Genomic DNA, 17,303 nt, shown 5'->3' with positions numbered 1-17,303 from the left:
ACTATATTAAGAAATGCAAAGGAGATAGTCTACAGGAAAAATCTGCTTTCACAGGCCAGAGAAGCGTAACCTTGGGCTCCTCTAAAGTTTCATTAAGAGAGCAGCTGTGCTGAACAGACGATACAGACGATACAATCCAAAGTCTTTTTACAATGTTTCTGCTCAGATATGTGGCTACTTTACATCAGCCAAAGTCTAACAAAAGCTCTTCACACAAAACAATACGGTGAAAATGCTATATTCTATATATGTATCCTTCATTACTGGGATGGGCTGTGGTTAAATATTGCTTTAATATCTTCTTTGCATGCTTTTCAGGATTCACAGTCATGTTTTAAACTTGTATATGGACCCAAAACAACTGAGACATTTCATTCACTTGTATTCTGATGCTCTTGTTGAAGATGGACAGATTTTGGACTTACCTGATCTTGATAAGCAAAGAAGAGAATGATGAACAGAATCTCCAGGAACAGAAGCAGGAGCAACAGGATGAAGAACTGCAGAGAAACAACAACAGACAGCGGGTGAGGATACACGTGATATATAGCATGCGAGTGCGTTTCATCAGCCGTCGTGGAAATTGAATGAGCTTCTGAGAAGACCTTCTCATGTCCTGATTAAAATCAAATAAATAATGAAATAAAACGGACCAGAGCATCACTGTGATTTACCCACAATGCACCTGCTTTTCATGATTCTGTTTAAATGATTCATGGCTCCTCTGTCCCACTGTAATTTCATATTTAATGATGGCCTTGGTGAGTCACTGATCTAGTAATATCCCCGAAGTGACTCGATAAAGCTCTCAAGCTACTGTATATCACCTGATGTAATCATCTTCCTTCATCCGACACCTTAATCTCCAGTTCTTATCAGATGTACAAGAAAGGAGACTAAACACACACACATTCGCTAGGAAAAGAGTGAGAAGACAGACATCTGAACCCTGTTAAGAATCCAGCCAATAGATTCTGGATTCAATAGAGCTGTGTGAAGCTCTTCTTCAGAAGAGCTTCACACGGCTACTCATGGAAATCAGACTGATGAGACCAAAGGTATTACTCATGTAATTGTGTTCCATACTCTTGAGCAACTGATGGAGGCTAACTTGAGGACTGTTTTCGTTTGGTTTACTTCCACCTCACAGCATTCAAGGTCAGTGTGTGCTCTTCTTTCCAATGCGTTAAGAATCAAGAGTCAATTCCATTTAAGGAATCAGCACCTCATTGAGAGCTTTCATACGCAGAAGCCCCACCCCTTAGCTGATGTCGTTTGTCAACTTAATCACATTCGTTTCTTGTCTTTAACAGTGCATACTTCAGAAAAAACTCATGGATGAAGTCTAGAGATGTGGAATGACATCAAATATTCTGCATCCATAAAAGCAAAAGCTTTGTTTGCACACAATGCAGATATGTATCCACACATTTAACAAATCACATAAGTATGTCTACGAAGAGAATGACATGTATATAAAGTCTCACAACATTTTTATCTGGAAGTCTGTTTAAAGTTGTTAAAGCTCGGCAGATCATTTTCAACACATGTCTGCACTACTTGCATTTAACAGTAATATTAATATGCATAGTATTTTTTCATATTTTTAATACAATTTGAAGATTATCAATCTCTATATTCCGCAAGTATTCTTGTGTACACAGTGTACACTTGTGTACACTGTGTATACTTGTGTAGGGATCTTTAAGGTCCTACTTTGGTTTATGGAGTGTCCAACAACAAGTTTATGTACATATAAGGTGTAAAAACAGTTATTCTTACCTAACTTCTTGACTGACTCACAAATGATTTGTTCTACTTGCCTAGTCTGATGTGATTGGTCAGATGGTCTAGTCTGATATGATTGGTCAGATGGTCTAGTCTGATGTGATTGGTCAGATTGTCTAGTCTGATGTGATTGGTCAGATGGTCTAGTCTGGTGTGATTGGTCAAATGGTCTAGTCTGATGTGATTGGTCAGATGGTCTAGTCTGATGTGATTGGTCAGATTGTCTAGTCTGATGTAATTGGTCTACCACGAATGAGGCCCTTGAGCAAGAGTGTTTGGTTGAGAAGAATTAAGTTTTCGCGGGCAGTCCTAGCAAAACGTCTGACTTCTTGCATTCAAATACACCAACATTACACACTGCATGGCATGTCATTTACATGATCTCCTGTTCTGTACTCTTTAAAGTGTTTGTTATAGAAACAATAGACAATTAATACATGTAAAAAGAATATTGGAAATAATCACAGGTGGCTACAACAAGTATTATTCCTGAATTAAATGTAACTAAATGTGGAGAAGTAATGCTGTGGAAGTATTTATTTAGCTTCAAGAATAGTTATGAATGTGTGCATGCATCAAGATATGCACATTCAGGCATTTAAAGATGCTAAAAACCTCTTAAAATATAATAAAAAATGAGCCAATTGTTAAAATACACTACATGAATAGTATGGATATGTAAAATGAATGTAGATTGTAGACCCTACTTGAAATAATCTTGATCCGGGACATTTGATTAAGAATTAATTGAAAATAGTTGGATTAATTTGAGATATTAAAGATATATCTTGTGTATGTTGTTTTGTGGGTAAGCTCTGTTGCAGGAAAGCTTAACTATTAATAAATGCAATTATTGAACATTGGAATCTTTGTCCGAATTCCATCACTTTTAAGCAAAATGCCACAGAAAGTTAAAAATGCCTTGAAAGGAGGTTAGGTGATTCTTTCCAGAAACATTTTTGTTATACTGGTTGAAAGTGTCTACACATCCTGACAGCAATCACTAAGTAAAGTGGTCGAAATATATATTTTATGTAGATGGCACGGGGCATTAAAATGGGGAGCTCTAAAGGGAGGGTGGAATTATATGCTGAATGCTAGCATGCTATTACGAGCCTTATTATTACCTAATAGAAATTCTGATTATGTCTGCATTTATTGTGTGTGCACTTCCCAGACTGAACAGCTAAAAGCATGATGGTAGACCAGTTTAAGCCAGAAAACCAGTTTAGTCAGTGGCTGTTTCATTTTCCGGAAGGTTGTGTCTCTTAAGCATTTTTAGATGTTAGTGTTCTACTTGAACTACTAAAAGCACTCTCACAGTGAGTCACAGGTACAGTATGTATCTATATACTGTATACTGCACGAGAGAAATACAACTAGTCTATCCACACTGAGGTCATCACTACTACAATATGTTCTTATGACATAAATAGCTGCTTAAAGAGTAAACATCATCATCTCTTCTGTGTACATAAGAGAATATTTTATCATAAATCTTCTCCCTCACACATTGGCTGCAGGCTATGATTACATTTTACTTTACATTTAGCAGACGCTTTTATCCAAAGCGACTTACAAAGAGTTTAGGGAGCAACAAGCGATATGTCATACAGGAGCCATAATACATTAGGTGCCAATACAAATTTACTGGTTTCAACTAAAGCTAGACCACTACCTGTTGAGATAAAGGGTTCTTCTTCTTTTTTTTCGTCAGGAATTCACAGAAGAGATGGGTTTTAAGTAGTTTTTTAAATGTTGTGAGAGATGTGGTTGACCGGACAGAGTTGGGAAGAATGTTCCACCAGGATGAAGTTGTGAAGCAGAATGAGCTGGAATGCGATTTACTGTCCTTATGGGAAGGCAATACAAGACACCGCTGGTTTGCTGAACACAGGGATCTTGATGGGGTGTAGGAGTGCAGGAGGGTGTGAAAGTAAGCCGGTGCAGATCCAGTGATAGTCCTGTAGGCAGCATTAGTGACTTGAATCTGATACAGGCTTCAACCGGTAGCCAGTGGAGAGAGATGAAATGGGGTGTCACATGATCTCTTTTGGGCTGTTGGAAGACGAGGCGTGCTGCTGCGTTCTGAACCAGCTGGAGCGGTTTAATAACCTTTGCAGGAAGACCAGCAAGGATAGCATTGCAGTAGCCCAACCTTGAGATGACCAGGGCTTGGACAAAGAGTTGTGCCGCATGGTAAGTGAGATAGTCTGTGATAGTCTCTGAGGTGATTCCAGCCCAACTCAAGAGCGTTAATCCTTCGGTTATATATTCATAAGTCTACACTTACATTTACTGCACTTCTCTAATGGTGCTGTACTGGAAATATCACAGCTGTTCAGGGAAAAAGCTGAAATCACCACAAATGGTCTGTATCCTCTCAGCTGGATGCAGTCCGGTTATTAAAAGATAAGAGCCTGGATCAGGAGTATAATGTATTTAGGGTTTGAATGCAAATCTGCATGTTGAAATATGAAGGTTTTTGTTAGTCAGTATAGATTTCACCAAATTTCTGACAAAAAAACACGTTCACACATAATTGCAGCAAACATGAATTTCTTAGTCAGACATTAGCAATACTATATAGATGTTCAAATGATATAGATTTATATAAAAATGATCATTATGTGTCACTATTCATAGAAATCTGTCTAATGGACTGAGCTGTATAAAGCCCATTATCTACTTTCATCTGTTTCCTTAGGTCTTCTGATAATTTAACTCCATTTGAAATGAGGGATGCCACAGACATCCACTTACTCACTGGGAAACACTGGGACTTTGCATTTTATTGATTTTATTAATTGTTCTAAATATATTACCAATATTAGCACTTCCTAAAAAAACAAATACTTGACAGTTCAAAAAGAGGTAATGCAGGGGAATTATTTATTTAGCTTGGAATAGTTGTAAATCAGTGTACGCAGCATGGTATGCAGACTCAGGCATTAAAAGACCACACTAAGAAAGCAGATAGAAATCTGATATCACATTTTTTTAAGTTAAAAGTAAAATCTACGATGCCTTATTTTAAGAGAAAACGTGGCTAAATAGTGTTACTTCTTTGACTTGAATTTATCGCCACTATTGAACTAAATCTAAATCACTAAATCAGTGGCACTTGTGTGTATTGGGACATTATTATTATATTCACCAAGCAGAAAAAAAAGAGTCTACTTTGAAATCTACACTGCTGATGCAGAAAAATTGAGTGTTTAATATCACATCATCTTCCTGCTCAACTGTGAGAATTAATACAGTATTTGAGACAAAATGTGTATGAGATCAATAGTAAACAGAAAATAAATAATTCTTATTATCTTGCATTAGCAACCGACAAAAAAATGTGTTTTGGTTTAACATGATTCAGTCATGGACAGTGGTTCCACATTTGAAAATAGTTTTCCTAACATGAAACTAACATGTACAGTTCACTCATACACTTCATACAGAAAGAACATGACATTAAATAAAAACTGGTGCTATATATTTTTATGTGTTTATGTGTCATATGTGTTTTGTGGATTTGGAGAAGGCATTCGACTGTGTCCCTCATGGCATCTTGTGGAGGGTGCTCCGGGAGTATGGGATTCGGGACCCTTTGCTAAGGGCTATCCGTTCCCTGTACGACCGCAGCAGGAGCTTGGTTCGCATTGCTGGCAATAAGTCAGACTTGTTCCCGGTGCATGTTGGACTCCGGCAGGGCTGCCCTTAGTCACCGGTTCTGTTAATAATTTTTATGGACAGAATTTCTAGGCGCAGCCAGGGGCCGGAGGGCGTCGGGTTTGGGGACCACACGATTTTAACTCTGCTCTTTGCGGATGATGTCGTCGTGCTGGCCCCATCAGACCAGCACCTTCAGCATGCACTGGGACGGTTTGCAGCCGAGTGTGAAGCGGCTGGGATGAGAATCAGCACCTCCAAATCTGAGGCCATGGTTCTCAGTCGGAAAAGGGTTGCTTGCCCACTTCAGGTAGATGGAGAGTCCCTGCCTCAAGTGGAGGAGTTCAAGTATGTGGGGGTCTTGTTCACGAGTGAGGGAAGAATGGAACGGGAGATTGACAGATGGATCGGTGCAGCTTCTGCAGTAATGCGGTCGCTGTACCGGTCTGTGGTGGTGAAGAAGGAGCTGAGCCGCAAGGCGAAGCTCTCGATTTACCGGTCAATCTACGTTCCCACTCTCACCTATGGTCATGAGCTGTGGGTCATGACCGAAAGGAGAAGATCCCGGATACAGGCGGCCGAAATGAGCTTTCTCCGCAGGGTGGCTGGGCGATCCCTCAGAGATAGGGTGAGAAGCTCGGTCACTCGGGAGGAGCTCAGTGTAGAGCCGCTGCTCCTCCACATCGAGAGGGGCCAGCTGAGGTGGCTCGGGCATCTTTTCCGGATGCCCCCTGGACGTCTTCCCGGGAAGGTGTTCCGGGCATGTCCCACCGGGAGGAGACCCCGGGGAAGACCTAGGACAAGCTGGGGGGACTAAGTCTCCCGGCTGGCCTGGGAACGCCTCGGTGTCCCCCCAGAAGAGCTGGAGGAAGTGTCTAGGGAGAGGGAAGTCTGGGCATCCCTGCTTAGACTGCTGCCCCCGCGACTCGGCCCAGGATAAGCGGAAGAAAATGGATGGATGGATATATCTTTTTAGAATAAGCAAATGCTCTTCAGCACTATTGTAATTTCTTGAACCCACCAATTTGTATAAAAAAACACAAAACAGTATGCTTATTCATTTTACACAAATAATGCAAGTTCCATTCTGTCATCATTTACTCACCCACAGGTTGTTCCAAATCTTAAGAAATGTCTGCTTCAGCTGAACACAAAGGAAGGATTTTAATAAAATGTCAGTAAAGAAACAAATTTTATCCCCCATTTACTGCCATAGTAGAGAAAATAAATCCTATGGGAGTCACTGTGGCAGGAGATCTGTTTGGTTACTGACATTCTTACAAATATATTTCTTTGTGTTCAGCGGTATAAAGTCATTTATACCAGTCTGGAACAACCTGAGGGTTGATCAGTTAACTTGAATAAATGAAATAAAAGATATTTGAGGAACTGTGATTTAAGCTTGGATAAACATTTCAATTTTCCAATAACTTTTTGCTTACTTACTGAAACTTGTTAACATGGCTTCTTTTTGCGAATGTATTATCAGGTAGTTGTCAACCGCTGGTGGTTTATATATGAGATGAGGACAAAACCAGCATGTCCAGTGCAAAAAGGCGTTGACTAATTATTTGTGTACTTGGGTGTTTGCAGGTCATGGTATCGACCTTGATTTTTTTGCAATTTTGAGGTTTAATTTTATTATGATTTTAGAAAACAAATGTTTTTGCTCTCCTCATGAATCAACTGTTTCTTAAGTGTTGAGGATTAGTGCTTTGTGACTTTAACTTGTGACTCCACTTAATCCAGAAATTGCTCTCTTAATGATGTAAGCAGCCGTTCTTATTATAATATTTCGGCCTCTTGTTCTGAACGTGTCCAACCATTGCGCCGCAGCCATTGTTGTTTTCACATGTGTGAAGTTCCAACAACATGGCAAAAGTAGGAAAGATTACGAACTGTTCTGTTGTTTTCTGCACAGACTAACACTGAACAATGTTCTCAGCCTCACAGGAGACAAGAGACTTCAATGGAAATCTCCACAGTGAACGAGGCAAAGGTGTAACAATAGTAAGTACCGGTATTTTTTAAGTAAGACCCCAGGGACCTGTGGCAACTTAAAAGTAGATAAAATATCACTGTGACACGTTTGTCCATTCATTATTAGAAAGCAATGTCTCTGGCCTGTAAACATGCGATGGGATTGTCCTGTGTAACATGAATTTGACTTAGAGAAATAGCGATGCATTTGTCTCGATTATCTTCACTTCCGAAAACTGTGTGTATGGTTTGTAAACATGCGACGCGGTTCTCTCTCCCGAAAGCGGTCGTTACTGGAACAACAGGGACTGGAGGGGCATTGCGATCCGAATGGCTTAGTATGCTTATCGAAAACATTATATTTGATGTTCAAAGACGAGAGCTTGTTTCTTGTAAGCTTTATGTCACCATACTTTATTGTTTTGTCGCTGGAAGCACACGCTCACAGCACTGGCTGCGTTTTCTGCTGAAAGGGGGCGGAGACTAGCAGCTAATTTGCATTTAAAGAGACACACACAAAAACAGCGCGTTTCTCCTCACATGCAAAAGTGGACATGTAGCGCATGGTATATTAAAAGGTCTGTGGTGTATTATGAGCTGAAACTTCACAGACACTTTATGTGAACCCCTATGATGTATTTTACATTTCTGTGAAACTAGATAAAAATCAGCCCTTTAAATAACCTTGTATTTCACGCGACAAGTGTTTGCTAATGTTCCCGGCTATCAAACTCCGTGTCATAAATTATGAACGAAAGCATTTTCGTGCTGCAGTTGGGTCTGTTTGTTCTGACATTTCAAAGTTGAAAATAGCTATATAGTTATTGTAAGCAAATGAATCTAACCTAGTGTTTGTCTCAAAACAAAATGTTTTGTTTTTGTTAAAGGAGTCATATGACAGCCAAAACGAATATCATGGTTTGTTTTAGGTGTAATACAATGTTTATACATGATTTAAGGTTCATAAATGCTGTATTTTCCACATACAGTGCATGTTTGTATCTCCTCTTTGCTCCGCCTCTTTGAAATGCGCAGATTTTAACAAAGCTCATGGCTCTGAAAAGCGATGTGTGCTCTAATTGGCCAGTTAACCAGTGCCTAGTGATTGGTGGAATATTGCAAGCATGTGAGGGAAATGTAACGCCTTCAATCATATTTGGAACATCAGAGAACTCTACAATTGTACTGACACGTACACCACCTTACTTGTGTATATATTTGGGCGGTCTTAGTCAAATCAGACCACCAACTGATGTAGATTTGTGAAGGTGTGGTTACACAAGCCTTTTTTAGGCAGGACTGGGTGAGCATTCACTTTTAGATAGAATGCATCTTTTGTTCCCACACTTACTTTTACATGCACTTTTACCCACAAATACATGCATGACCAACTTATAACACACTCTTAGACACAGAAAAACATGTATTTGTACCATGTAACCCTTTTAAACACATTAGTGGGTGTTTGCAGTGCACTTACTTCACATTTGTAGAAATTAACTACACTTACACTCAGGAGTAACGGACGACTCTCTTTGACCGCACCCACACACCCCAGACAGCCAATCACCATGATGATGGTGCCGACAGCGATGAGGAGATTGGCAGCAGAAAGTGACGGCAGGGAGGATGATAGAGTAGCAAAGTTTCCCTGGGTAATGGATAACCAAACTCCAACTCCAAGTATCCCACAACCCCCGAGCTGCAAAAAAATGGATTTGATTAAAATAATGAGTTCATGACTACTGCATTTGTTTTAGGGCATATATCTTACATTAGCCTGTTGAGACATGTACTCATATGTATAAAACTTTATAAAACTTTACTTCAGTTCATTAAAATGTTGCCTTCAACTGTGTGAGTATATAAGTGTTTCAAAGACCCACAGACCAGTACCAGAGGGGAACAACACAATTGTAAAGTGCTTTGGGTGTACAGCAATACACAATAAAGCCCTATATAAATGCCTCATTCATAAGGTAAGAAGCCAGTTTTCAACACTTCTTTTCCTTGATTATCCATTAGTATAAGCCTATAAGTATAAGTTTGCACTTCAGCGGTAGTCTGGACAGTAGCACAGTGATTGCGGTACATTGGCTTGTCATTCTGAAATACATGGATTTTGGTGTGACTTGAATGACTTGGTGGTGAATGTGTATTGAGCAGAAGAGATCATATTTGAGAATAAAAAGCATTAGGGACTGTAATCCTTTTTCTATTCTTGACCCTTTCAATGCATGTTACAAAAGTGATTAAGGCTCAGGAATATAGGACTGAACCAGAACATCATGAGGCTTTTTACAAAGCAGTGTCTGAGAGAGTAGTATGGTGCAGTTTCACAGCTAAGTTTGGAAACATAGTACAAATGAAATAAAAGATTGATTAGGTTTGAAGATTCTCTTCAGGCAATATATCAGCCATGCAGATTCCTCTCATGTTCTCCATAATGAGTTCCGGTTTCATCCCTCTGGGAGAAGATTTAAGGTCCCCCAGTGTAGAATAAATAAGTTCAAGCACTTGCTTCTTCCTGTGGCTAGAAGGATGTGAACAGAAAGAGCTGAATTCAGTGATTGGTTATACTGTATGTTAACTTCGATGTGTGCATGTGACCTTTGTAACATGAATGTCAGTCCAATAAGAATTTCCCAGTGATGGGGGAAATCAAGTAAAATCTTCGTAAAATGGAATAATTAAATAGATTTTTTATTAAATAACTTTGATTAGCTAGAGAACAAAAGAAGTGAAAATCAAGTTGGAATTCGGATTCTGTTAAACAGTTGAAAGACATCTGGAAGAATAGGTTATTCATGGCAATGTTGGGCAAGCTAAACTTGGAACACATTGTCTTCTGTTGCCATTAACGTTTGACCAGATGTCCCATTTTTTTGTATTTCAGCTCTTAAACTATTTTTAGTATTTATCTTTGATCAAATGTACGTATTGCTGGCCAATAGAGAGAGTCGTAACTACCAAGCAAATGAATGTCCAGAATATGTCTGTAGTAGAGTAGGCGGGGCGAGACCGTGGTTCGAGTCTGGTGAGTAATTGTGAATTAGCGCCAGCTGTGCGCACACCGGCCTCGCGGTGCCGGAGAGTTCGGGCAGCGCGGACGAAGGGCGTCCGTCCAGTGGCTGCCCGAAGCTTCGGTGGAACGGTGACCTTTGCTGCCGCGCCCCTGGGTCGAGGTGGGGTGTCGTCCAAGCGGGAGCGGGGGGGTTGCCGCCATCCGCCAGAGGCCGGAGCCTGTGTCCGTCCCCCGAGGGGGAGGAGCAGGAGGCGGAAGTGCCGAGTGCGGCCACCGCCTGCCAGAGGCCGAAGCCTGCGTCCGTCCGCCCAAGGGGGAGGAGCAGGGGACGGGGAGCCCGCCCCGACTCCCAGATAAAGGAGGAGCCACCGCCGGCCGCCAGGGGGCGGACGGTCGAGCCGTCCACCGAAGCCCCAGGGCCACCGCAAGGCACCGCGAAGGAGAGTACTCCGGCTGGTTGAGGAACGAGCGGCAGCATGTCGGGGAACCAGACTTTAATTTTTTTTCCTCTCTCCCCTCTCTCTTTCCGGTCGCTCCGAGGGCTCCCGTCTCCGTTGTCTCGTCTCGTCGCTGCATACCCCCCACCCCACCCCCCCCGAAGGAGGGGGAGGGAGCTTGCACAGTCGCGGGGGTACCCCCTGGCCTGTGAGGGGTGATGGGGGTATGTAGTAGAGTAGGCGGGGCGAGACCGTGGTTCGAGTCCGGTGAGTAATTGTGAATGAGCGCCAGCTGTGCGCACACCGGCCTCGAATCACGTAGGAGATGGGAGCATATAAAAGGAACGAGCGACCGGCCCGTCGGAGAGAGAGGACCGGGCCCGAACTTATGTTATGTTTGTATTTATATTTATGTTCATGTTTTGTTCGCCGGCGGTCGTCCGTGAGGGGCCGCCGGCTCTTAAATTACTTTATTAAATGTTTAAATGTTTGCCGGTTTCCGCCTCCTTCCTTCCCTTTTATTGAGATGTGTTACAATGTCTTTGCTATGTTTTTTGAAAATGCGTCCCATAAAAAGGCAAGAATGAGAGTTTTTATGTGAGAATGAGAATGTGTTATATTGACCTTTGGTTTATTCTCAAGCTAGCTTAAATCAGAGCCATTGAGAGAGAGAGTTGTGTCAACTTTGCTGACTCCAATGGAACAGTTTTTTCACAGCAATGGCGTTTCATGGAGGCTCTCATAGTTCCTGGAAGTTACTTTTAATGCATGGAGCTGCGGCTGAAAAACCCATTCAAAGTCATTTAAGCAATAAAAAAGAAAAGGGAAAGCATTTAAAGAGAAGTTCCTGGAACTATCTGAAGGCTCAATGAATCACATGACATGAAAAAATGAGGATGAGGAGTTAACTTCTGTTGTCTCTCAACTGCTTTGGTTAAAATGTGGTGCTTTTCAGACTAGTATCAGTCTTCACGTGAGTGAGATGGATTTAAATAAATTGAGTTAAATGAACTAAAAGCTTAGAATTGTTTGTTTGCTCTAATAGCAAGCAACCATCTGTTTCCTGGCAGCGCTGCCTCAATTCACATAGCAATAACACCTCAACTCAACTCATCCGAAATCTGACATCCACAGAGATTCATGGCTGAAATAATGGTGGTATTTTGTGAACAGTCAACAATCAAGCTTCCAAAATGAATGCTGAAACGTCTTCAATATTGAGAAAAATGTATAAATTATTGCAGTGAAAATTAGATGTGACATGCTATAACAGCTTAGCCTGACTACGTCAGAATTCTTACTTCCGCTCAATTTCATTTCGCTTCTGAACTCAGTCTGATATAGCTAACCATCTATCCGTTTATCTCCGGCTCCATAACAGCGGACCAACCAGCGAACAGAGGGCGGTCTGAGAGCCGTGATGTAGACGATAAGCGCAGAATTAAGATTGTAGCTAGGGAAAACTACAACGGACATGGAGATGTAACGGAGGCAAGCTAGTGTAGACCTGTGCAGTATGTAAACCTCACTTCCCGACGTCAAGGACTCTCTAGCGACAGACGCTAGAGACTGCGGTCTTTAGCCTCCTCGCTAGAGCGTCCGTCTCCCATGCCGAACCGACTCGTTTCGAAGCCCACCAAGAGCAGGTGTCGTTCGTTCCGGTTACAGAAACACGGGATGCTATTCACTCTGTTATGCCATAATCTTGCAATTAAATTGCAGCATTTCCAACAGATGGAAATGAATAAGGAGCTGTGTTTAACAGAACTAATCCTAACTTTGACAGTTGGATGCAAACATTTCCTTGTTTGTCTCTACTGTCAAATATCAGTTTGGATGCAGTAATTGTACTGTGGATGCGTAGATTTACTTCACATAATCTGCAAGAGTCGTTCACTGCCAATTTCGCTGGATGATTTTTTTTTTGCCGCAAACCTGTGTTTACAGCGGAACTTCTAGGCGGCTGAGCCGTAGTGATCTTTAATATGATTCAGGAGAAACGAGTGTCTCTCGAGTCTTCGAGTCCGAGTGTTAAATGTATCGTGACGGCTTCCCGGATCATCAGTCAAATGCATGTTTTACGTGTTATATGTTGTATTATAGGAAGAAATATTATAAAATGATAGAAATATATGTGCAGTAAACATCTTCTCCAAAAATGTACCGTTATGTTATTTGTTTCTTTCAGAAATAAATGAAAAAAGTTATATATGAAAAAAAGTTTCTGCATGTGTTTTTAATATATCTTAATAAATAACTACTTTGCATAAGAACTGTGCTGGCAAAATATAAACATGAGTAACACTAGTAAAGTCGGTGTTTATGTCTAATGCATATATTACACAAGTGATCTCTTATTAAATAATTGCACATTTAAAGGGTTTCAATAGCCTATTATTATATACTTTGCTAACTACGTTTCTCTGTAAGTCGCTTTGGATAGAAGTGTCTGCTAAATGACTAAATGTATATGTAAAAGTAATAAACTGTATGCTTAGATGTGCACTATATGGACAGAGTATTGAGTTGTACTCTAATTTGATGTATTCCATTCATTTGAATCCAAAGAAATATTAATGCTACACCATACAAAAGATCTTGGAAAAGGTTTTGAAAGGTCGTTTTCTGTTCCTCTGTGTACAAGTCATTAGTCAGGTATCCATTACCCTTCAAAATGTGCAAATTGAAATACCGCATTGGAAACACAGTCATTCTGCGATATTGTTTTTATAGACATTTAGAAAACATCGTTTAAATTTTGCACATATCTGTAATGGAAACCCGGCTATTGATGGGTTTGGGTGATGAGTGTTTGATGTGTTCAGTTAGGTTCAGCTCTCTGTCAAGTTATTTGAGATTAGACTGAATCAACCCTTCTTTTTGAATCTTGCTTTGTGAACGGCATTCATGGCAAACTGGTAATATTAAAAATTACAATCACTCAATCTCAGACCTGAGGGCTGTTTCATAAATGTCCCTAAGAAATGAATGTCAAAAACCTGACTTGAATGAACTGAACTAATCAGTCAGGCTTAAATGGGTTTCATAAAGCTTAGCTTTAGTTCACACGATCCTACTAATTCGAACGAGGCCCCGTAAATCAAGATAAAAGTGCTCGCACGCTATTATTCAGCAGCACTTCAAGTCAAGTGTTGATCAAATCGATTCGCTAATGAAAAGAGATTTTTATTCAAACAAGAAGTCAGGAAAAGGGTTAGTAAAATATATTGTACAAAAATGTTAAACCTACCTTACTTGTTTCTATTTTTTACATAATTTCTTACAATGCAGTGGTGTGTGAATGTCTTTGGTTTCCATTAGATTTCCGGAATGGTATAATGTGCATATATTGCCTCAAAAAACAACCAGAAACCCTGTGAGTATAGGAGAGGTTAAAGCACTGATTTATTGTCGAAAAACAGAGTTTGAATTTTGGTTTTAGATAAACAATGTACTGTTTCTATGTCTGTATATGCGTATGTTCACAGAGTTGTAAGGTACAGTAATCAATGTTTGCATTAGATTGAAGGCCCAGTTGTGTGGTGATGTGCTCACATTGTGTATTTCCCAAATATTATTGTCTGTAGGACACTGACTAGCCCCTCTTAAACTGGCACCACATGTCACAAAGGCAATATTAAGTCATTACATCAAAATGCCAAGAGCATCCCCCCATCAAACCATTAGTTCTGTTCCTACAGAATAATGCAAAGAAGACAAAGACTGTGTACAAGGTGTATCTCATCACAAAAAGCAATGGTCTGGATGTGGACATGCAATATAAAAATGAAGAAAAACTAATAAAGTTAAACCTGAAAATCCAACAACTTGAAAAAGATGCAAGAAAAAACGCCTTAAGACTGTGACACAAGACCTGTTGAACACTATTAAATAGTATGCTATCTCTCCCAGCAAGCAGCTTTAGCCTACAATAAAATAATTGTATTAAACTGAAGGAAAAGTGAAAAATTAAAGCCACAAAAAATGATATCTGTTTGTTTAATTGTCATCAAAAATCAGCTTATTGCCCCATTAGTCTTTCTCTACAACCATCACTGGCAGCCTGTCTGTCATCAGTAAGACAATATACAAAACACACAAGGCATCCCATTTTACATTGCCATATTTTGGAAACTGTAGGTTGCTATAAATGATTTGGATTTAGATACTAGATCTTTTCAGATCAGTAAAATTGTTATTGTATTAACTGTTTCTAGCTGTTATCAATTAATTGGGGAATGTTTAAATTCAAACTTTATTGACATAAGTTTAAAAATTTGATATCAAATCAATATAATCTAACACAGATGTATGACAACAGACGGTATATTAATTTATAACTGTGGTCTATCATTTACAGCGGGGAAAATAACATTTTTATCAGTAAGGGGATTTCTAAGTGGGCTATTGACACAATCTATGGAGAGAACTGAAGATCAAAGTTCATAAAAGAGGCCCAAGGAACCTTCAAGATTTAAAGACCATTTGTGTGGAAGAATGGGGCAGAATCACTCCTGAGCAATGCAGACGACTGGTCTCTCCATACAAGAGGCGTCTAGAAGCTGTAATCACCAACAAAGGCTTTTCTTCAAAGTATTAAATAAAGTGTGTTCAATACTTATTCCCTGTGTCATTTCACTTTATTTATTATGAATGAACTTGTATACTTAAATATTCTGATTTCTTTTTATGAATTCAATATTTGGCTTGATGGCTACATCTGGTGGAAATTTTGTGTCAATAGCCCCGTACTGATAAAAATGCTGATGTTTCAAATACTTATTTTCCCCGCTGTATTTAATTAATTCAATTCTTAAAAAATGATTAGTGGTAATATCATCACATTACCGGCAGGTCAATGTTAACTGACCTTAAGTTAAGCAACAACTAAGGCTTATCCTGACGCTTAACCGGACCAGGGCCAAGTTTCCCGATAATGGTAGATCTTAACAGCGTTTTCTACGAGCCACTTTGTCATGTTTTCACGTGCGTTTCCCAAAAATGCACTTAACATGACTGCACCGAGCAGTGCTTTAGTGCTACTTACGAGTTGTCCCCTCATACACTGGCTCGTGTTTTAGCACACACTTGTTTTCTAAATGTTTAGGCGTATTATTTTCACCCAATGTTTATGTGGTAGGTGAACCTTGTTTAATGTCTTTTGACATATTGTTAAGTGCAACGTGTTATACTTTTTCTATATGTTTATACTTATACTGTATATACTTATCTACTGTAATTGTGCAATGTTTTTAGCACGTTCTAGGGAAAAGAAAAAAGTTAAAATCCAAAGAAAAAAAATGCTGTATGTGTTTGCTGAACCACATTATATTACACTTTTAGGTGGTGTGGAGGTGGCAATTTTAAGTGAAGTTTTTATTAGAGCCAACAGTATGTATTACCTAGCTTTTTAGGTCTCAAATTTTTAAAATATTTATTGTACATATACATTACCAGCACTTTATTAATAATAAGCACAAAGTGTGTTTGTTATTAATATGAAGCTTTCAATTAGAGAACAATAAAGGGAGGAGCTAATCAATCAAGTTCAGTCAATTCAGTTACTTCAAGTATTGCCTTCTGCAGTTGCTGGAACATATGATATAGGCAGTGTGTGAAATATAAGGTTTGTAAACCTGAAAACCTTTAATCACATGCAATAATCCAAATAATTATATGATAGTGTAGTGGAGTAAGCAGGGCAAGACCGTGAGTAGAGGCCGGTGAGTGAGTGATAATGAGTGTCAGCTGTACGTGCACCGGTCTCGTATCACAGAGGAGATCTGGAGCATAAGAGGACGAGCGACCGGACCACCGATGAGAGAGGACCAGGTCTGGATTTATGTTGTGGTTTGTTATTCGCCGGCAGTCGTCCGTGAGGGGCTGCAGGCCTTCTTTTTACTTTGTTGTTATTTTATTAAATGTTTAAATGTTTGCCGGTCCCCGTCTACTTCCTTCCTCTTAATTGAACCTTGTTGCAGATAGTCTCAAAGAAGATATCATGTCTGCACTAAACAGCCACAGGACTAAGACAAAGACACTGACAACCATCAAGTAAGTTTTGACCATTTCTCTTTTAAAAATAACATTTTTATTTAGCGTAAAGTGTGGAGTAACTTTAATCCAGCAATACAGCAACAAACATGCATCACTTGTTAGAACCAGCAACTTGCCCATACTATATATTTTTTATTCTTTACTTTATTAATGTATGTTCAGTCCTTCAATTTTGTCTAGTAATTTAAAAGATTTATACAAACTAAATAAATAAAAACAGTCACATATAGGCGTGTTTAAGATTAAGCGCAATTCTCCAGTTGTCCTGCAGGTGACGTCTTCAATCTGTTTTCTCACTTAGGGGTTCACGATTATTCCAGAGCAATCCTAGATCTACTATTATTTTCAAG

At 39.8% G+C, this 17,303-nt stretch overlaps 1 protein-coding gene across 2 annotated transcripts in view; it reads right to left on the bottom strand.

Annotated features, from left to right (window-relative positions):
* tspan4a (tetraspanin 4a) overlaps positions 1-17,303 on the bottom strand; it is a 48,971-nt gene that overhangs the window by 7,851 nt on the left and 23,817 nt on the right. For both annotated transcript variants that reach the window (XM_056766726.1, XM_056766723.1), the window contains 2 exons: positions 8,945-9,136; positions 426-500 (listed from right to left, as the gene is read on the bottom strand). In XM_056766726.1, coding sequence (XP_056622704.1) covers positions 426-500; positions 8,945-9,136 — 267 coding nt within the window. The remainder of the gene's footprint in view (positions 1-425; positions 501-8,944; positions 9,137-17,303) is intronic.

Source organism: Triplophysa dalaica, chromosome 14 (assembly GCF_015846415.1).
Source record: "Triplophysa dalaica isolate WHDGS20190420 chromosome 14, ASM1584641v1, whole genome shotgun sequence".
Lineage (NCBI taxonomy): Eukaryota > Metazoa > Chordata > Actinopteri > Cypriniformes > Nemacheilidae > Triplophysa > Triplophysa dalaica.
The sequence above is the reverse complement of the archived record's forward strand: the minus strand, read 5'-3'. Positions and strand labels throughout refer to the sequence as shown.